The sequence below is a fragment of the Saccopteryx bilineata genome, chromosome 7, assembly GCF_036850765.1.
Source record: "Saccopteryx bilineata isolate mSacBil1 chromosome 7, mSacBil1_pri_phased_curated, whole genome shotgun sequence".
In the NCBI taxonomy this organism is placed as follows: Eukaryota; Metazoa; Chordata; class Mammalia; order Chiroptera; family Emballonuridae; genus Saccopteryx; species Saccopteryx bilineata.
The window spans coordinates 98,755,438-98,780,845 of record NC_089496.1 but is presented as its reverse complement, the minus strand read 5'-3'; the positions used below and the strand labels follow the sequence as shown (position 1 = coordinate 98,780,845).

At 52.6% G+C, this 25,408-nt stretch overlaps 1 protein-coding gene across 3 annotated transcripts in view; it reads left to right on the top strand.

Moving 5' to 3' along the window:
* Positions 1–7,485, top strand: part of GPAM (glycerol-3-phosphate acyltransferase, mitochondrial) — a 60,463-nt gene extending 52,978 nt beyond the window's left edge. For all 3 annotated transcript variants that reach the window (XM_066240553.1, XM_066240552.1, XM_066240554.1), the window contains exons 19-21: positions 930–1,119; positions 3,108–3,166; positions 3,814–7,485. In XM_066240553.1, the coding sequence (XP_066096650.1) occupies positions 930–1,119; positions 3,108–3,166; positions 3,814–3,930 (366 nt within the window). In that variant the 3' untranslated portion in view covers positions 3,931–7,485. The remainder of the gene's footprint in view (positions 1–929; positions 1,120–3,107; positions 3,167–3,813) is intronic.
* Positions 7,486–25,408: the final 17,923 nt, after the last annotated feature.

Genomic DNA, 25,408 nt, shown 5'->3' with positions numbered 1-25,408 from the left:
AGCGGTCACCCCAGTGGGGAGCACCCCGCCTCGCGGCGCCGCCCTGCCCACGGTCGCAATGCGTGTTCGCTGTCGTTGGCTTGCTTGCTCCATGTCAGTCCTGTTCGCCATCCCTTCCAGAATTTTATACATCCAGCTTCAGTTAAAACAGATCACAGGAGAAAATTTGGAGTTTTAAATTTGTCCCCGATTCAGAAAAGCCAATTTTGTCTAATTTGTAATTTTAGAAATTGGTAATAATGGCCTATGTTTTCTGAATACCCTAAGTGGATTACTCTCTCTGCAGGGGGGTGACACCCTAGTTCACATACAGACACCCCATCACACACACAGCACACACAGGATGATAGGTCTAAAAACAAATGACATTCAGGAGTGTTTCCATCTGGGTTGTGTTAGTGGCAAGGAGGGGCAGGGGTCTTGCTCCCGCACACAGAAGGCTTGTCTGTGTGCGCATGTTATGGGGCCCGTCACCCACCTCACCCTTCCTCTGCTGGGCCGTGGGCTGCAGGACAGCTGGGCGTGGCTGGAGGTGGGGCCTGGGCAGGACTGAGATGGCCTGTGGTCTTGTCCTGGGACCTGTTTGTGCACTTGAGTGGCTGTCGAGCTCCAGCCTGCAGAGTCCACCTCGGGGCCAGCTGTTTCCAGTGACAACAGTGTGTCATAACGAGCCACTCAGGTGCGACAGTTTCGTCCAGGCTGCTGCTCAGTGACCATACACCTCCAGTGACCTACAAGTCATTGGCGAGGAAGCGTGCCTTTCAAACCGGATAGGCATTCCAACAGGTTCTGTGCACAGGGCGCAGTAGGCCGCCTCCGCGTGGCGACAGGAAGGCCTCTCTCAGGTTCCTGGCCCTCCCGGGACGTGCCTCTGTCCGCGCGTCGCCCCGCCGTCCCTTCTCCATGACTGTGTCCCTGCTCCTGCGCAGGTGAGCCAGTCCAAGGAGCACCAGCAGTTCATCACCTTCCTGCAGAGGCTCCTGGGCCCCTTGCTGGAGGCCTACAGCTCCGCCGCCATCTTCATCCACAACTTCAGCGGCCCCGTCCCGGAGCCAGAGTTCCTGCAGAAGCTGCACAGATACCTCATCACCAGGACGGAGAGGAGTGTCGCCGTCTATGGTACACATGCCACTCGTCTGGCTGCTTTTAAATCTGCGACCTTTTGGATTATAGGAATCTGCTATTTGTAGGACATCGGGGGAAAAAAATTGCAAACTTTCCCTGACCCCTCACTGCATAGTCTCCTCATCTGTGAGGCTCGTGCACGCCCTCACCGCAGAGTCTCCTCATCTGTGAGGCTCGTGCACATCCTCACCGCATAGTCTCCTCATCTGTGAGGCTCGTGCACGTCCTCACCGCATAGTCTCCTCATCTGTGAGGCTCGTGCACATCCTCACCGCATAGTCTCCTCATCTGTGAGGCTCGTGCACGTCCTCACTGCATAGTCTCCTCATCTGTGAGGCTCATGCACGTCCTCACTGCATAGTCTCCTCATCTGTGAGGCTCGTGCACATCCTCACCGCATAGTCTCCTCATCTGTGAGGCTCGTGCACGTCCTCACCGCATAGTCTCCTCATCTGTGAGGCTCGTGCACGTCCTCACTGCATAGTCTCCTCATCTGTGAGGCTCATGCACGTCCTCACTGCAGAGTCTCCTCATCTGTGAGGCTCGTGCACGTCCTCACCGCATAGTCTCCTCATCTGTGAGGCTCGTGCACGCCCTCACCGCATAGTCTCCTCATCTGTGAGGCTCGTGCACGTCCTCACCGCATAGTCTCCTCATCTGTGAGGCTCATGCACGTCCTCACTGCAGAGTCTCCTCATCTGTGAGGCTCGTGCACATCCTCACTGCATAGTCTCCTCATCTGTGAGGCTCGTGCACATCCTCACCGCATAGTCTCCTCATCTGTGAGGCTCGTGCACGTCCTCACTGCATAGTCTCCTCATCTGTGAGGCTCGTGCACGTCCTCACCGCATAGTCTCCTCATCTGTGAGGCTCGTGCACGTCCTCACCGCAGAGTCTCCTCATCTGTGAGGCTCGTGCACGTCCTCACTGCATAGTCTCCTCATCTGTGAGGCTCGTGCACGCCCTCACTGCATAGTCTCCTCATCTGTGAGGCTCGTGCACGTCCTCACTGCATAGTCTCCTCATCTGTGAGGCTCGTGCACGTCCTCACCGCAGAGTCTCCTCATCTGTGAGGCTCGTGCACGTCCTCACTGCAGAGTCTCCTCATCTGTGAGGCTCGTGCACGTCCTCACCGCAGAGTCTCCTCATCTGTGAGGCTCGTGCACGTCCTCACTGCATAGTCTCCTCATCTGTGAGGCTCGTGCACGTCCTCACTGCAGAGTCTCCTCATCTGTGAGGCTCATGCACGTCCTCACTGCATAGTCTCCTCATCTGTGAGGCTCGTGCACGCCCTCACTGCATAGTCTCCTCATCTGTGAGGCTCGTGCACGTCCTCACTGCATAGTCTCCTCATCTGTGAGGCTCATGCACGTCCTCACTGCATAGTCTCCTCATCTGTGAGGCTTGTGCACGCCCTCACTGCATAGTCTCCTCATCTGTGAGGCTTGTGCACGCCCTCACTGCATAGTCTCCTCATCTGTGAGGCTCGTGCACGTTGTTGCACGTGGCTGTGTTTTCTCCTTGTTGCTTGGTAGTGGTCCACTGTAAAACATTTACCATGGTTTATTTATTCATTCTGCTGTCGACAGGTGTTTGGGCTGTTGCAGTTCAGAGCTGCTATGAATCGTGCTGCTCTGAACATCGTTGAGTGTGTCTTTGGGTTCGTATATGTGCACGTTATGTTGGGCACATATCTAGGAGTGGACTTGCCTCGTAACAGGGTGTGAGACCTCCCTCCTTCCCTTCCTCCGCCCCCCTCTCTCATTAATCTTCTCTCTTTTCTTTTCCTTGAAAGATGACAAAGTAGGTTTAGAGAAACAGCAAATCCTTTGGGACCTCATGGTCACCAGCAGCAGAGATGGAGCTTGACCCCAGGGTGCTGACTTGCTCCACCCATCTCTGTAGCCTTCACACTTTCTTACTGTGGGCTTTGGGGTTTTGCTGAGCAACACATGTGACAAGGTCTTATTCTCTCTCCGTAGCTGAGAGTGCCACATACTGTCTTGTGAAGAACGCTGTGAAAATGTTTAAGGATATTGGGGTAAGTGTCCACCGCTTATGAGGTAAAAGTTTGTGTTAAGCTCTGTTCCCTTCTCTATACATCTAGTCTGTGAGCCACCTCGTGTTGGGTGGGCCCTAAGCGGCGGTTCCTGCTGGAGTAACGTGAAGGCATTTCTGGGGACGGTGGGGGCATGGTGAAGAGGAGGCCCATCGGCAGATTGTTCCAGAATTTTGCTGGTTTTCACCGTCATTCCAAAACTGTTTATATATAATGTGTTGATGTGTTTCAAGAAGCCACTGCAGGTTGTCAGGGCTACTAACTAGGCCACGTGATTCTCAGTTGTTTCTACCAGTGTTGCTAGAAGTGTGCTCAGCCGTCCCTTCCATGTATGCTGTGGGACTTGAGTTCCATGGAGAGACTAGTGGTCTGAGTGGGGCCATATGTGACTTTATTCTAACATAAATCTGAGAAGCTAGCACACTGGTGGCAGTCCACCAAACAACGCCACACCTGTCCCCACAACCCCCCAGCCCACGCTCGTACACACGTGTGGTCCATGTACTTATAGCCAGGATGTGGTTTTGTAAGCCTTTCTGCTGTTTGGGGTCTGGACGCAGGTCGGGGTTGGTGACAGAAATGTCCCCCTTTTCTGTTTACATTTAATTTAACTTAAACTTTCTTTCTAGGTTTTCAAAGAGACCAAACAAAAGAGAGTGTCTGTTTTAGAACTCAGCAGCACTTTTCTACCTCAGTGCAACCGGCAGAAACTTCTAGAATATCTTCTGAGTTTTGTGGTGCTGTAGGCGACGCCAGGCACCTCTGGCATGTGAAGGGCCTGGGCCAGGGCCTCCCAGGCCCCCGCCGCCGGCTGGGCAGGTGAAGGTGCCGCTGCGTGGCCAGGCCTGACCTGTCCCGACGGGACCTCTGGGAAGACAAGTGCCTTCCCCCCCGTGGATCTGTGACCGCAAGCTCTGAGACGCCGTCGCAGCCCACAGATGACACGGGGGGCCTCCGCCTCCGTTTGCAATTCCTAATCAATAGATTACAGAGTGAAATCTCAAAAAATTATTTTGGAGTTAAAGATTTACGTTTTGACTATAACTGTTAAGGACTAATTACTATGAAGAACAAAAAAATGTAGTTGTAGTCCTGAACTGAATCTTGTGTACTTAATGCAGTTGGGGAATTCATTGAAGTTTTTTCTGATTAACTGTTTATCTTCCTTTAACAATAATTGAGTCATGCATTTACTGTTTTTTTTTCCCCAGTCTTTGTCAATAGAAGGTAAATTTTAAAATGGGAACAGCTTTCGTCCCACAGTGCTTTGCAGAAGAATGGGCTGGTGCACATCACGCCAGGTGTTGCCGCGCTGTCCTTTGCAGGCAGGTTTAGAAGGCGTCTCATGAGCTACATGAAAACACAACATCAGGTCAGGTCAGGTCAGGTCAGGTCAGTGCAGAGATCAGGTGGCCAGTATCTGACACCAGGAAGTACATTTGGCTGGCAAGACTCAAGGTAAACTGGGCCAGAACACTGACTTTGAAAACTTTTGCTTGTATGAAAAAGCAGCGCTTCGTTTTCCATGTCCAGCCAGTACTTAGGAACAACTTCTGTTTCGTGTCTGTATCCTCTCCCACCCTGGGGGGTACCTGCCTCTCGCAGGTACAGCTCTTTCTTAGAGATCCTCCAGCCAAGTGGCAGCTGTCCTGACTTGGTCAGCATGGCCTGACCGCCTGTCAGCAGGAGGGCCCCGGCGGTGGCTGACCTGGGCCCTGCTGTCCCGCACGGGCTGCGCTGGGCCTCGTCTGGCGACCGGCACCTGTCGGGGCGCAGTGGGTACCCTGTGCAGCGTTTGTGGTGGCCCTGCCGATGGGTACGTGGTCAGAGGCATTTTATAGAGTTTTAGCTTTGAGAAGAGTCATGGTTCTTTAAAAATGTGGTGGGTTATATATTTCAACCCTGATGCCACGTAGTGGCAAAGCATTGTCACAAGCCGTCTGTTCATCACAGGTAGGTGCCTTTTTGTGGGCGGGCAGCTTAGTGTTAGTTAATTGTGGTAATTACGGTGATTTCTCAAGGGTCATATGATATTAAAATGGTTTTCTAACAGCTCATTGCCCCTTCTCTCCATGGTATTGTGGAACGAGGAGCTTTTCCTAAGGAATACTGCGTCTAGTCGTTGAACCTGATGTAAAAGTCCTGGGAATGAAGTGTGTACTTTCCTAAGCTTGTATTTTAAACACTAATCGTGTCTCATGACTTCTGTGTGTTTGGGGAGGGAAGGGTCCTGATTTTTACTGCACTTTGTACGACATACTCTGTGTGGAACTCGTAGCAATAAGGCCGCGCCGTGGCGGCCTCCACTCTTTTTAGATTGCCCACGTGGGAAGTGTTCTTTCTGGATGGGAGCCCACGTAGCTCGAAGCCACTGTCAGTGTTGTAGCGGCTCTGGTGTGGAGTGAGGTCTTCGCCCTGCAGTGTTCTGTTTTACCAGGAGTTCTGCTTTTGGGGGACACACAGGAGGGCTAGTTTACCCCCTTGGGTGTCCCTTATCTAGGCCAGCAGACATTTCAGTAGTTTTCTTTCCTCATCCCCTGAATTAAAGATCAAGGATCGCTCAGACTGTCTCTTGGTCATCTGGAACGTCAGGGTGGGGACTGACTCCTAGTGGCCGCCGCTGCCCTGCTCGTGGGCTCTGCCAGGAGCTGCCGCTTTGCTGGCCCGAGCAGGAACACGGCTTCCGGGCTTCGTGCCCCTCCAGTCGGTCTGTCTGCCAGACTCGGCTCGGATGCTTTGGGGAACGCACCACAGCACTCCCTAGCTCTGGCCACTTCCCTCACTGTGAGAATCATAAGCATGCTTTTTTGTAATTAACTGGTGCCTTGAAAACCTTTTTTAAGAAAAAAAATCTCAACCAAAGTTACGCTCGTGCCGACAAGCCGACCCCGAGTTAACTTCAGCCCCGTCGTCCCTCAGTGCCTGTCCTCGAGAACTCACACGGCATCACACGGCAACACACAGCTCCCAGGGCGCAGTTCTGCTTCCAGGGCTTATTCTCATCGTTTCCCCAAAGCGAATGGCTTCCATGTAAGACTCAACAAACTAGGTGCTTGTACATAACTTACTCCAGCTCACTAGTGGCATTTCTCTGAACCGGAAATGCATGCCCTCCAGGGAAAGACTGTGAGTCCAGGTAAAGAAAATACCTGAATAACAAACAGTGTGACATTGCATGCTTTCACCAGAACATCCTGAGTAATTCAGAAGAGGGGAAGGAGTGTTTGCTGTCTTACATTGTAAGGAGAACAAAGGGAAAGACCGAGTGTGGAAGGTAGAACTAGGAACTAGTAAGGGAGGTGCCAGGGGCCTGCCTTCTCAGATCGGCGCAGTCCTGAGGGCAACTGCAGTGCCCCCTGAAGGGGAGAAGCACTGCCCGTAGTTCTCCGTGGGTGAGCGCTCTGTGTTCTGTAGAAGGAAGTCACTGGTAAAGTAAATCGGACGTCCACCCTCCTTTCTAGACACAGCATGTCTTGGCACAGCATGTGCTTAGGGGCTATGAATGCTAAGCCTGCTTCACCTGGAATTTACAAACCTGTGACCCCAGGACCTTTGCCCTGCTTTAGGACACCTCTGAATCTCTTGCTAGTTTCCCTTAGAAAACGTTTTGGGAAACACCAGGTTAGGAGTTCTCTAAGGGGACAAAACAGTCACTAACAGGTGGCATGGAGGCAGAATTTGCGTGAGTTTTGTACAATCAGATGTTACAGTTGATGGCTCTAGTCCCTCCTGCCGAGACAGTAAGCACAGAGAGTGTGTTTAGGCCCCTGAGCCCTTTGCTTCGACGGAAACATCAGCCATCAGTGACCCTGGGTTTTTCACTGAAAGAAAAATTAACAGATAAATGGGCAAATAATGAAGATTTTCATTCAGATTTAGAAAAAAAATATTGCACAACTGAATGTAGATTTTTACCCAGAGATAGTTCTAATGTTTAGAAGATAGGACCTATTACTGAAGTTTTTAAGACTTAATTTGGAGGTAAATCTGTTTTTTAAAACACTCTTTTTAGGAACTTGAGGCTTGATATCTGGCACTTTAGTTTAATAGAAACTAATGATTGCACTTGAAAGAGACTTTTGACTTCATTTCTAAACATCTAAAGCCCAGGAGTGCCTCGGTGGAAGGTGATAAACTACTAGCCTGTTGTATAAAGAAACATTAAATTCCTCTTACTGTGAAATAACACAGCATGATTTTGCAAGTGGCACTTATTTGGAAACATGGATTGATTTTTATGCCTGTTTATGTAAGAAGCACTGACTTGTAGTTTTGTTTTAATAAACCAAAAAATGAACATATTCTTGATGTCTTGCATTTGTAGTTACAAGTTCCCTACATACTCGATTATACAGTTGTTCTTGTTGGACTTTATGTAGAACTTTATTAAAAATGCTGGTGAGAAATAATCTTACATAAATTTATGAACCTGTAGTGTGTAATTTTATTACCGACTCAGAACTTTTGGAATGTGACCAGCATTTGGAAAGGACTGATTCTAGTCCCCCTTTTTAACACCTTGCTGTCTGTCTTGTACATGCGTATCTCGTAAAATTCTGGTGTTCCTCCTTGGAGATACAAAGGCGTTGTCAAAGGCGTTGTCTTAACTGTTGCCCGCAGCACCCATGCTGTCCGGCCCCCCGGGCCTCCCGTGGACATGCTGCTGCTGCTCCCAGTAGTGTCCCCGGCCCTCCTGTCTGCTGTCTGTTTCCTACACGGCTCCATTCTCCTCCAGCCCTTCCTTGCCTCCTGTTCTTTACAGGACGCTCCTGGTGGTGTTGCCGGATCCTCTCATCTTTTTAAAGTAAATTTTTGCCTGAAATTTGTGGTTTTTAAAATGAAACACCCTCATTTTTACATATTGGTACAACAAACTACATGGATCGTGTAAACTGCTTCTCTGGGCCATTTTTCTCTCCTCAGCTGCCTGTTCTCGCCTTCTGGCCCAGGGAGGCTAACGAGAGGGTTCTCCCGGGAGCCAGAGGCAATCGCTGTGCTCATCCGAGGAAAGCAGGGGTGCAGTGTCGAAGCAGGGCCTCGGCCCCCGGGTGGCGTTTTTTTTTTTTTATTTATTTTTCTTTTTGTATTTTTCTGAAGCTGGAAACGGGGAGAGACAGTCAGACAGACTCCCACATGCGCCCGACCGGGATCCACCCGGCACACCCACCAGGGGCGACGCTCTGCCCACCAGGGGGCGATGCTCTGCCCCTCCGGGGCGTTGCTCTGCCGGGACCCAGAGCCACTCTAGCTCCTGGGGCAGAGGCCAAGGAGCGCCCAGGCCATCTTTTGCTCCAATGGAGCCTTGGCTGCAGGAGGGGAAGAGAGAGACAGAGAGGAAGGAGGGGGGTGGAGAAGCAAATGGGCGCTTCTATGTGCCCTGGGCGGGAATCGAACCTGGGTCCCCTGCACGCCAGGCCAACGCTCTACCGCTGAGCCAACCGGCCAGGGCCCCGGGTGGCGTTTCACCATGCAGCAGCCCTTGGAGTTGGCCTAGGATGCCCAGCTCTTTGCCTCGCCCATTCCAAAGAGGGAGCTGTTGTTGCCGCTGCCTGTGGGCTTGGTACTGGTGTGAAATCTACTGCGACTCGAAGCGATTAGAATAAGTGAGCGAACAAAGCCTCCCAGCCTTCTGGGAGAATATCTTACCACTTCACATTGCAGGTTAGTTGAGAATTAGAAGGAAAAGAACCCACCCTCAAATGCCCACTGGAAGTCCTCAACCTGCAAAGCTAAATTAAAGCATAGAACTTAGTAGGTGGGGGGTGGGAGGGGGTGGCCTGCATCAGGCAAGAACAGACAGATGCCTTTCTCCTTGCTTGCCTCTGGGGTCTCTGTTGGTGGGCTGATCCTGCACCAGATCCTTGTTTGCCTGCAATGATCTCTTCATAATTTTTTATAATGCCCTTTGGCTCTCAAAAGAGTCTAGGTTTGGGTAATAGATTATGTATATCCATACACACACACACACACACACACGCATACACACATAACACTCTCATGTTGATCACCTGAGAACTTTAATCATCATCACATTTACTTGTAAGGAAATATTTAGCAACATCCCAGTTCCGTTTCTTGAACCAATCTAATCACTTATTGAGAGACAGCAGAGAAACAGCCCAGATGTTCCCCCCATAATCTCTCAACTTTCTAGAACCCCACAAAGCCCACCTCCTCTCATCCTTTCGGAAGATTTGAAGCCAAGTTCACATGCTTCAATCTTTCTCCACTGTTTCAATGGTAAGCAAAGCACCCCCACTTCTATGTGTGTGCATGGTGGGGAAGAGGAGGAAGAACAGCCACCATGAGGATCTGGGGCGGGTGGCATATGGCCACTCTTGGTAGACCAGCGGTTCTCAAGCGTGGTTGCCGGCCCAGCAGCTCAGCCCATCCTCGGAACCTGTTGGAAGAGCGAACACTTTGGGCCCCATCCCACTGCCCAGCGGTCTGTGTTAACAAGCGCCTAGTGATCCCACATTGCCTTGGCGAAACCTGGAGTGTCACCGTTCTGCACAGTGTACCAGGGAGTGAAAACAAGGGAGGGACATGGGTAGTAAACACCTCTCCCAAACTGGCTTTTCAGAGAGAAGTATTAAAGCCACCAAGTTAACTGGACCGGACCGAGCTTTAAAGTAGCGGTGCTTGGACCCTCCATGAATGCTGAGAGGCTTCTACCTTGGGGCACGGTGGTCTTGAACCTTGTCAGACTTCGCCATCCCTCTAGAAGACAGCATAGTGCCTGAATTGTGTGGCTTGTCATCTGGGTGCCTCAGCCCCCTCAATCTGTGGAAAGAAAGGCTAGCCCAAAGTTTTGTTCTGTGAGTTTTATAAAGTCTTTCAAATCAGTTTTTATTCTTTCTGATAAGAGGAATATAACAGGAAAGTATGGCTTTGGTGAGCAGTAAACCTAGAATGGAGTCTGGCTCCCTTGGGCATGCGGGAAGTCTGAGCGAGTCACATCGCCTCAGTGGACACGGGTGTCCTCTGTGTTGTAGAGATAGCGTCACAATGGAAGAAGGCATCAGGTGTAATGAATGTGTTTTGCAAGTATGAAAGAGTTGCAACCCTGTGGTATTGGGGTTTCACGATTTCCTGTTGAGGACAGAAAATTGAGCTCTGAAGGTGAAATGGGGAGTCACCCAGTATTCCACCCTCCAGGGTTAGAGAAGAGAAAAGCGCCATGCTCACTCAGTCAGCCGGGATCGTCTAGGATGGAGCGTGTGTCATAAACGCTCAGTGGAGGCGCCCCGCATCTCTGGTGGGTCCGTGACCGGAAGAGAGAACAAATATACTGACACAATCTGCCGATGGCACTCTCTGGGAGGTGTTCTGAGCACAAGCAAGCCTCCCTTGGGCTTGCTTTGAATTTAACCGTGTTCACTGTGGGTTAGAAAAGCCGCTGTCACCTGTAGGGAAGGAAGAGAGATGCCACCTCGTCCTCCCCCCTGCAGCCTGTGGTCCTGGCCCCTTCGGCTGGGGTGAGGAGGGACCCTCTCCCCTCCAACGCACTGAATGAATCACTTCTGAAACCCTATGACCGGGTGATAGTAATGGGTACAGCCACATTCTGCTCTAGGCTCTGAACGACGAGCCACCTGGCACAGAAGGTTGGCTCCACGTCCAGATGGGAAATTCTCATAGAATCTGTTTCCCTGGAGCCTTCCAGCCTCATCAACTTGTCCCCACACAAATTTCCTTTCACCGCAGGCACCGAGAGGGCAAGTTCATTTGCAAAGTTCTGTCTGAAACGGGCAACGGAGCACAGCCATTATCTCTGATCCAGATGAAGCCTACGTTTTATTGCCGTCAACCTCGCGTATGGGTCATTCTCCATGGACATTCCTTGTGCTTCTGTAATCTGTGGAACGAGGTGGGGGCTCAGCTTCTGTGGGTGTCCACGGTTGTTGTTGTAATTCAGTTCTACAAACAATAAAATCCTGTCAGTGCCCCAAAAATGATTTTACGTAAATAAAGGTGAAAATGTAGGAGCTGAAAGAGGAGAAATTGTCAGAAGGAGCATTGGGGTCTCACGACACTGTGAGGGGCCAGAAGGTGGCAGCCACTGCTTGTGGGGTCATGGCAGAGCCAGCCTCACCAGCACAGTGACAGGTGACAGCAACAACCAGAGGAATTCCCCAAAAGCTATGAGGACATCAACTTTAAAAAATGGCAAAATAATCTTAGAGGATGAAACGCTCTGTTACTGAACGGAAGTCTGAAATTCACTGAGTCTGCAAATTTGAGTTAGTACCTGGTTATGTGACTTTGGGCAAACGCTGGATTTGTAAACACAGGAGTGATGGGAAACCCAGCCGAGCCCACGGGAGGTGCTTTGAAAGTGCCATTGGTTCTCCGAGTGCAGAGAACAGGGCACGGTGCAGTGTTTTCTGGAGGCTGAGTTCTTGCCGTGGATTCTGGGGGGCCCGTGGCGCTCCTGCACCCCTGTCGGCCCGGGTCTCCCTGCTGACGGCGATCTCTGACCTGTGTGCACGGGTGAACTGTAGGCCAATTCCGACCACAGACGTACCTAATCCGGTAACGCTGAGCCATCGAAGAAATGAAGTCAACGCCTAAAATATCGGGAGACTTTTATAAAATCTACAATGCTAGTCAAAGTCTAGCTTGGGTTATAGCTGCTCAACCCAGCAGCACCGGCTCTGCATTCCACCCAGAACAAATGGGTTGGTAATGAAGAGAGGTCATGCAGATGGGGTGTGGGCCTCCCAGTTAGCTCCAGAACCCCCTGCCCCCTGTCACCGAGGCACTGAGGCCAAGGGTCGGGGGTCATGGATACATTGGGCTTGCACAGTTTTATTTTGTTTAGATATTTTTCAAAAGAAAGAGCAATATTTTTAAATACGTGTCTTTGTTTAAAATGGGATAAAAAGCCATCTGAGTCTGCAGATGGGCAGTTTGTTTTTGTAACATGCATTGAGCGTGAACTAATTGAGCTAACAGCTGTGCAGGCTCAATCAGCCACTCCCCACCTCACAGAGGAGGGCACGGAGGTGTGAGAATTTGGGGAGACCCCCAAGTTTCTTAAGGGAAGCATGGCCAGCGTGGCCCTCGAACCCCTGCACTTTCCCCTGAACCCTGGGGTGTCCTGGACCTTGAGCTTCTCCCGAGTGTTTGGATTTCAGGGTCTGAGCATGGTAAGTCCTCACGGTCACCATATTTGCAGGTGTGATAGGGATGAGGATGGAGGGAGAGATAAGGGGGGGTAGGACCTAGGCCAGGGGTCGGGAAACTTTTTGGCTGAGAGAGCCATGAACGCCACATATTTTAAAATGTAATTCCGTGACAGCCATACAACGACCCATGTACGTTATGCATTATCCAATAAAAATTTGGTGTTGTCCCGGAGGACAGCTGTGATTGGCTCCAGCCACCCGCAACCATGAACATGAGCGGTAGGAAATGAATGGATTGTAATACATGAGAATGTGTGTGTGTGTGTATATATATATATATATATATATATATATATATATATATATAATTTTTATTTATTCATTTTAGAGGAGAGAGAGAGAAAGAAGGGGGGAGGAGCAGGAAGCTTCAACTCCCATATGTGCCTTGACCGGGCAAGCCCAGGGTTTTGAACCAACAACCTCAGCATTTCCAGGTCAACGCTTTATCCACTGCGCCACCACAGGTCAGGCATGTTTTATATATATATATATATTTTTTTTTTTTCTTTTTCTGAAGCTGGAAACGGGGAGAGACAGTCAGACAGACTCCTGCATGCGCCTGACCGGGATCCACCCGGCACGCCCACCAGGGGCGATGCTCTGCCCACCATGGGGCGATGCTCTGCCCCTCCCGGGCGTCGCTCTGCTGAGACCAGAGCCACTCTAGCGCCTGGGGCAGAGGCCAAGGAGCCATCCCCAGCGCCCAGGCCATCTTTGCTCCAATGGAGCCTTGGCTGCGGGAGGGGAAGAGAGAGACAGAGAGGAAGGAGGGGGTGGGGGTGGAGAAGCAAATGGGCGCTTCTCCTATGTGCCCTGGCCGGGAATCAAACCCGGGTCCCCCGCACGCCAGGCCGACGCTCTACCGCTGAGCCAACTGGCCAGGGCCATGTTTTATATTTTTAACGTTATTTTTTTAATTAAAGATTTGTCTGCAAGCCAGATGCAGCCATCAAAAGAGCCACATCTGGCTCGCGAGCCATAGGTTCCCGACCCCTGACCTAGACAGTGGGGCTTTTGATTACCCCCATTATTAAGCCCACCTCCCAGGACCCACGTGCCTGCCTCTCGAGTGAATCCTGTCCAATCCCCGACGAAGAGGCCACAGCTGCGGAAGCCAGGGCGGCGTGCAGAGAGTGGTGGGTGGGTGGGCCATCCAGTGAGATTCCATGATACTGGGCTTCGGGATGGTGAAAGGAAGGCCGTGCCCTGGCAGTCAGGGGTGAGTCCATTTTCCTGGCTTTCTTAGGGTACAGAGCCCCACACTGCCAACAGGCTCGAGTGTTGGACAGGTAGGGTCATGCGCAGGACTCGGGGGTCTTTGGGTTAACTGTCTTTGTGCCGGGACCGCAGCCTAGGCGTTTGCTGCTTTGTGGTTCAGTTCCCAGAATCTGCCTGAGATTGCCCGGGTTCATACCCCAGTTCTGCCCGCACCAGGCAGGTGACCTTGTCCCTATGTTTCTTGATTAACTGCTTCCACATAATAGGGGCCTCAGTGAAGTAATGAACGTTCCCGGAACGCTTCGCACCAAGCCTGGTGCACAGTAAACGCTTTAGAAAGGTTAGCTCAGCTCCGGGTCTGCGTGTTTCCTGGTAACTCGGGAAAGTTTCCGCAGGGCCCTCTGCTTTTTCGGCCTCCACCTGCCCACTTGCTCCCTCGGCCAGGGTTTCTGGAATTCTCTGACAGACACTGTGCAAGCCGCGGTGGAGACAGGGGCAGCTGCGTCCCGGATGAGGACTTTGTGCTTCCCAGGTGGCCTCTGTCTTCCAGAGGTCGAGTTTCATAGGCCAGTTTGCTTGAATCTGGACCCACCCGCCCCAGAATGCAGGGTGTGGCCAGGCCGCGTGTCCCAGCTTCGTCCACGAGGTGGTGCTAGAGCTCCATCTAGGGCTCCTAGACCCAGGGTTGGAAACAAGTTTGGCCACCGTCCAGACCAGGGGACTCAAGTGCGCTTCCTAGGAGGGCCTTGGGATGCTCCTTAGCAATGGGGCTTCTCACAGACTAATGAGCGAATGAGGCCTTAGGGTGAAACCTCCTAGTGGAGGAAAGAGAAGGGAGAGACCAAACTGGGGATGGTGGGAATTAAGGGGCAGCCATGGAGCCCCAGGTCTCCTATCTTCCTGTCTCCATTTCCCGTCTGCGGTCCGGCTGAAACAAAGATGTGAGTTGATAGGGCCTAAGGCAGCCTCTGCCTCGGTCCCATCCCTGTGGACTTGCTTCTGCCCAGAGCCCTGTGCTGGTCCAGGCTCTGGCTGCTCTGTCACTCTCCCGGGGATGACTAGGTGAGCTCTGCTACGGTCCGGCTACCCACTTCTACCTAAATAGTCCATCTTCCACAAGCCTTTGTGCCCCTCTGTTAGTAACTCCCATTCCCTCCAAGATGACCTGTCCTTTCTTTGCAGTCACTGCCCACCACCATCAAACCTCACTGCTCAGGGCTTCTCAGACACACCCTCCTTCCTTCCTTCCTTCCTGGGTGCCTTTGGCCTCGAGTCACCTAGAAGTGATCCCTCCTTCTTCTGAACTCTCATTCCTCCGACCCTTTCTTTCATTCACTGCAGTATTCATTGGGCGCCGACTGTATGCAGGAAAGTGCTGGTATTACAATGGTGACTGATGCCGACCTCCTGCCTCTCCCGCAGCTCCCGTTCCAGGTGGAGAGACGGGTGGGTCTCAGCGGCAGACAGGAGTGCGCACAGAAGGCTGACTCTGATGGATGCAGCGACGGAGACCAGTGGGGTTGGGGCTGTAGGTGTGTGGTTGTGGGGTGTGGAGTGTGGGCTGGGGCATTCTTCTCCTAGCAAGTTGGCTGAAGCTGAGAGCCCGAAGGCTGAGAAGGAGCCAGCCTTGTGAAGGGGGCCAGGGAGCGAGGGTCGTTCCCACAGAGGTGACATCCTCTCCCGCTCCTGGACCGCAGGAAGAAGGCTGCAACCCCGCAGCGGGGCCTAGAGGGCGCCAGAGCACAGGCGGGCAGCCACGGAAGGGGTGCCGTACAGGTGTTAGCAGGTCCAGTTGCTGATCTGTGCGCAGTGCCCCGGCGTGGAGGAGACAAAACTGCAGTGCAGAGAGAACCGGTGGTGTCTGCGGTGAGGGTGGAGAGGTGGGTGGATTTGGGTATGTTCTGGAGTTTGAAATGGGCAAGTCTTTCAGTGTCAGGTTGAATACAAAATTGGCACTTCGCTCCGATCAAAGACTTTGCCAGCTGCAAACCGCCTTCCTCCCGATGAGGCCACCATATGAGTCTTGTTGGCAGTGTAACTTGGGTGCCTTAGCAAAACTGAGATCCGGGGACCCAGCTGGGAAGGGCAGTAGGGAGAACGTGTAGTTTTGTGCCTGGATCTGTGGGGAGATGGGAAACCGCTAAGGAGGGGTGAGGAAAGGGATGCTGGGGCTGGAAGGCAGGTGTCCTGTGCTTTACGGCCTTGCCCTCAGGGCACCTCTCTGGGAATAACCCTCCATCCCGTGCACAGCGCAGCAGGCCCTAACTAACCTGGAGGCTCCAGGCAGAGCCTGAGAGCCAGTGCGCTTCCATCCACTAGAGGGCGCCTGCACCCTCTCGTGCGCCCTGCCTTGCTGGTGCCTGATTCCAAGTTGCTGATAGCCGGAGACGTTTGGGGTGTCTCAGGAACCTCAGAAATACCGTAATGCCTGGAAATGGTGCCTTGCACCCCCTCCGCCCCCTCCTCCCTCTGCTGCTTAAACGTGGCTGCCGTTTCCTCGGGCATCTCACCTACCAGCTTACCACTGGTGGCGTGACCCTGGAGACTGGAGACCCCTAGCCAGGGCCCTGGGAACTGTGGCCCCCTGTGATAAACATCAGAGGGGCTCCCGGAGCTGGCCCCAGTGTGTGTAGTCAGGCCTGCCTGCTGGGAGCCTGTGGATGCCCACGGCCTCCTCCCTGGACGGTGAGTCTCCGGGGAGAGAGCCTGCCTTTGGCATATTTGTCACTGTCTGTCTGCCCTTTAGGGCTTAGCTGGATCCTGCACTCTCAGGAGCGGGTCACATCCACTGGACCTGTGTGCCTACTGGTGTCAGCTCCTGGCGAATGGCCAGACAGGTGGTGGTGCCGGAGGCTCAGCTGGTCCTGCAGAGTGGGGAGCAGGAGGAGGAGGAAGAAGAGGAAGAGGAAGAGGAAGGGGGGAGGAGGAGGAGGAGGAGGAGGAAGAGGAAGAGGAAGGGGAGAAGGAGCAAGGGGAGGGTGGACAGAGGGGATGTCCTGCAAAACTAATATATACCCTTAATAAGTGACATGCCAAATTGTACCTAGGTTAAACCCAAAACCGTTAGCACGTCCCACCAGGCCCTGCCAGGTCCTGCCCCCTCTTTCCTGTTGTCCCCGCCTGTGCCCTCCACCCAAGGTCTCGCTTCAAATGTCGCTTCCGAGAGGCCTTCCCAGATCACCCCTTTCCCCGCTGGCCCTGCTCTAATCAGGCTCAGGTCTCCCTCAGATCATCCTGTTTTAACTTCCTCCCCGAGCACTTGGTGTAAGTGATCATTTTAAATGGACTGGGGCCCGTTCCCTTCCCAGATCACGGGCTCCAGCTGGCCCTACACATCTGTCTTGTTTGTCCTGTATCCCCAGCTCATCACGGTGTGTCTGGGCCCTCACGGGCGCTTCATAACATTTGTGGGGTAGGTGAACCCAGCGTGCTCACGGGAGAATATTTCCCGAGACGAGGCTGTACAGGCTTAGTGGGGCGTGGAGGAGGGGGGTCCCGGGGTCTGGAAAGATCAGAAATGACTGGATCCAAGGTCTCCAGGGCAGGGTAGATTGATGCCGGAGGGTCTGTGCCAGCTCTCTGAATTGCATTGTAAACTCATGGGTGACAAATGCTTGTCACCATGTGCCAGACTCCTCTGCCAAATGGACAAAGCTTGGCTCTGCCTGCCGGTGACAAGTGGCCTGGGTTGAGCAGGAAAGGCCTGTCGCTGTCTGTGCTGTGATTGATGAGCCCCAGACAGAGGGAAGGGGGTCAGGATTTACACACCATGGACCCTCTGGGCCGGGGACTGTGGTGAGTTACATCACCCACAGAGGAGAGGGATGGCACAGGAAGATGCCAGGCCTTGGGGAGCATCGGCCCCAACCCCAGGTTGGCAGATGGGGCCCTGAGGCTCCGATAGGGGACATGACTTGCCTAGGGCCCAACGTGGCATCCTCTCTGGGGCAGCACGGGACTGTTCATGCCTCCTCCGAGGCCTGTCCTCTTAGTAAAACAGCAGAAACCGGCCCTGGCTGGTTGGCTCAGTGGTAGAGCATTGGCCTGGTGTGCGGGAGTTCCAGGTTCGATTCCGGCCAGGGCACACAGGAGAAGCGCCCATCTGCTTCTCCACCCCTCTCCCTTTCCTCCCTCTCTGTCTCTCTCTTCCCCTCCCGCAGCCAAGGCTCCATTGGAGCAAAGTTGGCCCGGGCGCTGAGGATGGCTCTATGGCCTCTGCCTCAGGCGCTAGAATGGCTCTGGTTATGGCAGAGCAACGCCCCAGATGGGCAGAGCATCGCCCCCTGGTGGGCATGCCGGGTGGATTCTGGTCGGGTGCATGCGGGAGTCTGTCTGACTGCCTCCCCATTTCCAACTTCAGAAAAATACAAAAAACAAAACATAACAAAAAAACAGCAGAAACCATGCAGAGAACTCCCTCATGCCCTTTGGCAGGCTGGCCTTTGAGTCACTTGATCTGACCCAGCTTTTATTTAATGATAATGAAGGTGACAGTTCTATTTTATTTGAAAGTTAAACTTTTCAAAACTTCCTAGCTTTCCCCCATCACAGCTGACGCTGGCACGTCACCGTCCCTGCAGCCTCTGTGTCCACCTCCGCCTTCACTGCCCTTCAGATTCTTTCCTTTCCGGGGACCCAAGTCGGCGGGGGCAGAGGAGGCCCGTGACCTTACTCACCTGTCCTGATGTCTCATAAGACTGCCACCCCATCCAAGTGAGGCCCAAGGACCCAGCCTTGTGCTGGGCACGCAGTGGGTGCCTCATTAAAGTTGACTGAGTGAACAGCCAGGGCTGGTGTGAGTACCTTCCATTTAGATGGTTCTTTTTGTCACTTACCCCACACGCTGTGTCACTATAGTCTCCCTCACTTACTGAAAAGAAGCATCTCAGAGCTGGGAGGACCCTGGAACCCGCCCCCACCCCCACCCCCACCCCCTGCCCTGTTCAGGTGGGAAACCTGACACCGTCCGTGAGTCTTTCCTTTCTTCTCCTTCACGTGCCCTGCACCTCCAAGAGGAAGCGTGGGCTTTCTCTCCACGTGTCAGAGTGCCCCCCCCTCCATTGCCTTGGCCACCACCTCACTGCAGGACCCTCCGTCACCCAGATGCTCAAAGCAGCCTATTTCCTGGTCTCTGCTGCCCCCTTGTCCCCCATGTTTCACAAAGCAACTTTAAATGGGGTGACACTTTCAAGATGGATGTCTCTCAAATCATGTCAGTTCTCCGCGTAAAACTGTCAATGGCTCTCCATTGCACTTGGAATAAACTATCGACTCCTTCCCAGGCCCGCAGGGCGGGGCTGCCTGCCTGGGTTTAATTGAGGCATCGGATGATGGTCAGATTAGTCTTTTTGAATTATCTTTTGCCTACTTGCCCCAAACACACATCACCACCCCTCCCCACCCTGTGGGACACATGAATGTTAATGTCACTTCTTGCTCCCGACAGTCACAGCTGGACATGGGCTCTTCAACCTGCTGGCTTCCTGGATAAGTGGGGAGAGTGAATTGGTTACACATGGTAAAAACGGGTAAAACCCTTCCCTTGCTGGGTTAGACAAGGTGGGGGGCAGACGGCAGCCTGGCAGCCTCAGGCACGACGTCTTGTCTTGGTGTCAGGGACCTGGTACGAATGGCCACGGTTTCTCTGGAAGTAGGTAGATTATAAATTATAATTAACTGTGAGAGCACGTTCTTTATCTGGAAAATGGTTTCCAAAGCGCACGGAGTTACTCCTGACTTTCCCGAGTTCTTGTTAAAGTGAGATGTCCCACTGAGAGTCGCAGCTGGACCCACCGGGTCCATGGCGCCTGGATTCTCCCCCCGTCCCATCTTCCTGATGCCAATTTCAGGTTCCAGTTCTTCCGCGAGCGTTCGCTCGGGGTCTTTGGGCAAGATGTGGCATGTCTCTGAGCTTGTCACCCTGTGGTAGGACCATACTTTTATTTTTAATTTGTAACTTATTGTGTTAACAAGTAGGATCATATTTTTAAAATAGCAGCTAATTGTTATGTTTCCTTTTCTTCTTCTTGGTCCTTCCTCCATCTGTCCGTGGGAGTCCTGTCTTTCTCCATATGCCTCCTGGTGGCAGCAGACAGGAGACAGGGAAGAAGTTCTTCCTGGTGTTGGCGTTTCAATATTGCTCAGCCCCTTGGGGCCCAGAGAGGGCTCGGATGCAGGCAGGGAGGCCGCTGGGAAGGCAGACGGGAGAGACCCCCGCGGGGCCTGGCCTGTGGCCCCAGAGCCGAGCCCCAGAGCGGCCACGCTGCCACATGTCTGTGGGGCCGCGGGCAGAGGAGGCGCCGGTCGTCTTTCCAGGGAAGCAGCAGGGCCACAGGGGGGTGAGCTTCCTAAGGAACGCCCTGGGTTGTCTCAGTCCATCTTCAGCCTAAATGCAAAAGGAGCCGCAGATGATTCTAGAAAGGTCCTGAGAGCAAGAGGGGCCTCGGGGGCAGAAGTGGGGACTGCTCTGCAGTGACCTGCTCACTAGTGACATCAACATCCAGGGCCCTTTCCTCCTCCCTCCCCCTGCCACACCGCAGCATTGCCCTGGCCTTCTGGAACCTGTGCAACCTCAGGAGAAAAGGAGGGTGGGCCCGAATAACCTGATGTCAACCCACCACCCTAATTAGACAAAAAAGAGTATCTTTACACTCCTGGCAAATTTGAGGTTGGGCTTAAAACCAAGGACAAAATGGGGTATGGGGTTTTGAATTAATGAGAAAGGAGGCTTGGAACAACAATGCGGAGAGGGAGAAGGAGGAGAGAGAGAGGGATGGAAGTCAACCCCTCCGCTGCCAGCAGCCCAGCTGGTGGGCGGCAGGTGGGAACACGATGGTCCACAGATCAGTCTTGTTAACAAGGCTGACGGCGGCCACGAGAACCACCTGCGACTCTGCCAAACCCTGGCACCCGAGCACGGGCCTCGGGTGATCCATCTCGGCGAACGCTGAGCCATGACCTTGTTAAACGGTATCCACCGGAGACCCGTTCTGCTGGCGCACACCGTGAACGGCAGCATCGGTGCCCCTGGAAGGCCAGATGGCGCACACGGTGGCGGTGGTCCCACGGTCCCATAGCTGCAAACACGCACTGCGCCAGATGCCTGGGTTGGCAGCTCCTGGGTCAGCTGCACCCACGTGGCTGGCACTCCGAGAGCATTCGGGAGAGGCATCTGCTCCTGCTTGCTCTGTGTGAGCCATTGTCCACTCCCAATGTCCGCTCTCCGTGGCCAGCGTCTGCCCTCCACTCCCAGGGAGCCTGGTACTCCGCTCCCCGCCACCTGCAAGGACCCACTAGGAACTGAGGCTGTTCCAGTCATGGGGTAGACAGTGGGGCATAATGGATGCGAGAGCTCTGGGTCCCAGTGGACTTGAACTTCAGTCCTGGCTCCCCTCTTTCTGTGGGACTATGGACAAGGGACTCAAAGCACTTTTTTTTTAGTGAGAGAAACAGGGAGAGAGGGACAGACAGAGACAGACAGACAGCAAGGGAGAGAGATGAGAAGCATCAATTCTTCGTTGTGGCACCTTAGTTGTTCTTTGATTGCTTTCTCATACGTACCTTGACCGGGGGCTCCAGTCGAGCCGGTGACCCCTTGCCCAAGCCAGCAACCTTGGGCTCAACCCAGCGACCATGGGGTCAATGTCTATGATCCCATGCTCAAGCCAGCGACCCCGTGCTCAAGCTGGTGATCCCATACTCAAGCTGGGAACCTTCTGCTCAAGCTGGGGACTTTGGGGTTTTGAACCTGGGTCCTCAGTGTCCCAAGCTGATGCTCTATCCACTGCACCACCACCTGGTCAGGTGGGACTCAAAGCACTTTAAGCCTCAGTTTCCTCCTCTGTCAAAGGGGGGTGCCTACCTTATGGAATGGATGCAAGGATTAAATGGGGTAAAAAAGTTTCAGTAGCTGGTACGTAGTACCTAGTACCTACCTAGTCATACATGTAAGTTTATACATGTAAGTTCGAGACCACATGCAACCCACCACACCCTTGAGGGGTGTGCACAACCCTTGATGTATTAACAGTCCCGGGAGCACTGCCACCAACCACCCAGGGTCCCCACAGCACCGGAGCCCAGAGTGTGGCTTTCCTGGTGGGACCACAACTCTCTCAGACCTCCGTGACCTTGTCTTTTAGACCCATTCCCCCCACGCTGCCTCACGGAACGCGCCTTTGCTTCCTCCTCCCAGGGCGGACCTGTGAGCGTCCCCGCAGCACGGGGTGCTGGAAGCTGGCCCTTCCCAGGCAGAATGGTAGAATTGTATTAAGGTCTCCATTTCCTGAAGCCATGCTCATCGGATAGAGCCTGTTTCCAATTACTGCACCTACCCATAATTAGATGAGAACACACTGAAAAATGGCTTTGTTGGGAGCCACGGGCACGGGATTGGCTTTGAAGCTTTTAGCCTCATTATTCATGGTAACCACTCGGGGATGAACTTTTGACCATGCACTCACCCAGAGTCCTTTGCACGTCGTCACCGGAGGCCCCGGGCGGGCGGTGGGGAGGGACTGCCGGAAGTCGGAAGGTTGGACTTCAGGTTGTCGGTTTTGCTGGAAAACACAGTTCCTCTCCGTGTGCCTCAGTTTCCTCACCCGTAAAATGAGAGAGTTAGACCCTATGGCCTCTGGGGTCCCTTTTACTGCTTTTTTGAATGTGAATGCTTTAGGGGGGAAAAAAATTAAACCACCAAGATCTAGAGTAAGTAGCTCAGAGTGGCAGTTACCAACCAGTACCCTTAGGCTTTTAAAATGGCTTCTCCGGAATGGACCTGTAGCGGGTCCTGTTGGGAGAGAGAGAGGCTGAGAACTGTCTCCCTAGGCTGACAGTTTTCCTAAGGATATCTGTTCATTCCAGGGTGCTCTGGCTTGGACTTCATCATGCCTTCCTAAGTATGCTTGACCTTGGCTTTTCATTAAAGTTTTATCTGGGGAGCTTTTCCAAATTTTGATGACCAGACCACACCTAGAAACAATGATAACAAAATCTCTGGGCATGGGATGAGGCATTAGTGCTTTGTATAAACTGCCCATGTGATTCCTGTGTGCGAGCGAGTATGAGAATCACTGTGCAAGAACACTGCATGTTAAGTGTTCACGTGGATGTAAATCACTCTGGCTTTTTCTAAAAGGCAGATTCTGGTTCAGTAGGGCAGCAATGGACTGAGAGCCTGTGCATCTAGCAGGCCCCTCGGTAATGTTGCCACTGGTCCCAGGACCACACTGTGGAGTAAGACTAGGAAGGCTCGGCTGTCTGGCTCTGCTGTCAGAAACGACAGGGTCCCGGGAAACCCAGGCTGCAGACAGCCATCCGGGACACTTCTCTGCTCACCCTCAATGGCAGAAGCTAACTAAAAAGTGTGGGTGTCTGCATCAGCCTCATTGTTTCCCCCTCTTCAAATAGATAGCCTTTAAACATCTGTTTCTTAGTGAGGTGGCATTGGCATTGGCAAGGATTTTTAAAAGTTGTCACTTGAATATTCTGTCTGTCCCTGAGAGGGGGCATTCGCTCCTTTTAGGGCTCGATAGCATCAGAGGCTCCATCGTGTGCAGTGGGAACTGCCATGGCGTGTCTCACTACACAGCCTTATCACCACTCATGGAGGCTGATGTGGCCAGGTGACATCCTGCCCCCCTCATGGAGGCTGATGTGGCCAGGTGACATCCCGCCCTCCTCATGGAGGCTGATGTGGCCAGGTGACATCCTGCCCCCTCACAGAGGTTGATGGGGCCAGGTGACATCCCACCCCCCTCACGGAGGTTGATGGGGCCAGGTGACATCCCGCCCCCCTCACGGAGGTTGATGTGGCCAGGTGGCATCCCGCCCCAGTCATGGACGCTGATGTGGCCAGTGACATCCTGCCCCCCTCACGGACGCTGATGTGGCCAGGTGACATCCCGCCTCCCTCACAGAGGTTGATGTGGCCAGGTGACATCCTGCCCCCCTCACGGATGCTGATGTGGCCAGGTGACATCCTGCCTCCCTCACGGAGGTTGATGTGGCCAGGTGACATTCCCGCCCCAGGGCCACCGAGGAAGCTGAATGGCCTGAGCTTGGGAAGTTGAATGCCTCTGTCCAAGGCTGACTTGAGCAAGGAAGTGCCTCAAAGGAGCAAGCACACTTAGAGTTGACAGAGGCAGCAGTGAGCATACCCAGGTCCAAGGGTAATGGTGACAAGTGGTGACCTGTGTCCAGCAGTGGTGACAGTTGTTCTGAGCCAGGCCCTGGATGATACTCTGGTCACCCAGTCTTGCCTGGCTCCAGGTGCCCCAATGAGTTTGTGAGCTTCTGTAGAACCACTCAGTAGATACATTTCCTGCCGAAATAGGCTTGATTTCTGTTGTGTGAAATCGAGATTCCTGATTGGTACCTAGGATTGTTGTTGGATTAAATGAGACAATCCAAATAGTGGCTTTAGAGTTCTATCTAACACAGGAAATAACCAGTCAGTGTTAGCTGTGGACGGGACATGTTACAAGTTGTTACAGGAGACTGGAGGAGGGGCCATTAAAGCCTGCCAGTGGCAAGAAAGTTGGCACATATAGGGGATGTGAAAGTGACTTGCCTTGTCTGCATATACAAGGGGGTTGTCACGTTACAAACAGGAGTGTGTGTTTAAATAGCAGCCCTGGCACGGAAGGGGTCCACATGGATAGGATGGTGAAACATTTTTAAAAAGACTAAGTTATGAGTTTATTGGGACTTTGTTTTCAACTGACTGAAACCCAGTTTTAAACTGATTTAAGCAAGACACAAAACAAAGTGGAACAGAAACAAAAATGTGTCTGTGTGCATGTGTGGGAGGGTCCTTCGTTAACCCGATGGAAAATTCCAGTGATAACTTGTTTCAGGCAGGGGTGTATCTAGAAACTCAAAGAATGTCAACAGGGCTTTGCTTTGTCTTTTGACATCACTTTCTTCTCTTGGGCACTCCTATGGGCAGGATTTTTCACATGATGGTTCCCAAATGTGCCTGGGTTCGAGTCTAGCAGACAGAGGAGTCCTCTCGTCCACACTGGTCTGAGGTAAAGTCGCCAGTTGTCACATTGGCCAGTCCTGGATGCTGTGCTTTCCCCAAACTGGGGCTCAGGTCAGGCCCACCCAAACCCATGAGAGGAAGCAGGGGGCCTCCCTCAGGGAGGACAGACCTCATGGGCTCATGATGGATGCAGAAGGGCCACCTGGTCTCTCTGTTCCATGTTGAACAGGGATGCGGGCCTGGTCATGCGTGTCCGTGCAGACCCCCTGCCCCTGAGCCCCCCTCTCTGTAACAGCTTGAGCCGCCCGTCCCACTTGTTCAGTAGTCACACCCTAACTGGTGACTTTTGATCTTTTTAAAAAAGTTAGCTCCAGGGTTGTGTTTACTGATAAATATCACAGAGTCCTAAAGGAACTTAAAACATCTTCCTATTTTCTTTTTTAATGTATAAGCTAAAAAACATTTTATTTGTTGAGTTTTAGAGAGAGAGGAAGGGAGGGAGGGAGAAAGAGAGAGAGAGAGAGAGAGAGAGAGAGAAATTAATTTTGTTCCACACATTTATTCATTGGTTGATTCTTGTATGTGCCCTGGCTGGGGATCGAACGCACAACCTTGGCACATTGGGGCAGCGCTCTAACCAACTGAGCTACTCGGCCAAGGCCAATATGTAAGCTTCTTAAATGGATGCCAAGACTTTGCATATCTTCTAAGTCTTCCATCACTCAACCCAGTGCAGTGACTTGTGTAATTAAAAAAAAATAATTTATTACTATTGAATTTATTGGGGTGACATTGGTTAATAAAACTATATAGGTTTCAGATGTACAATTC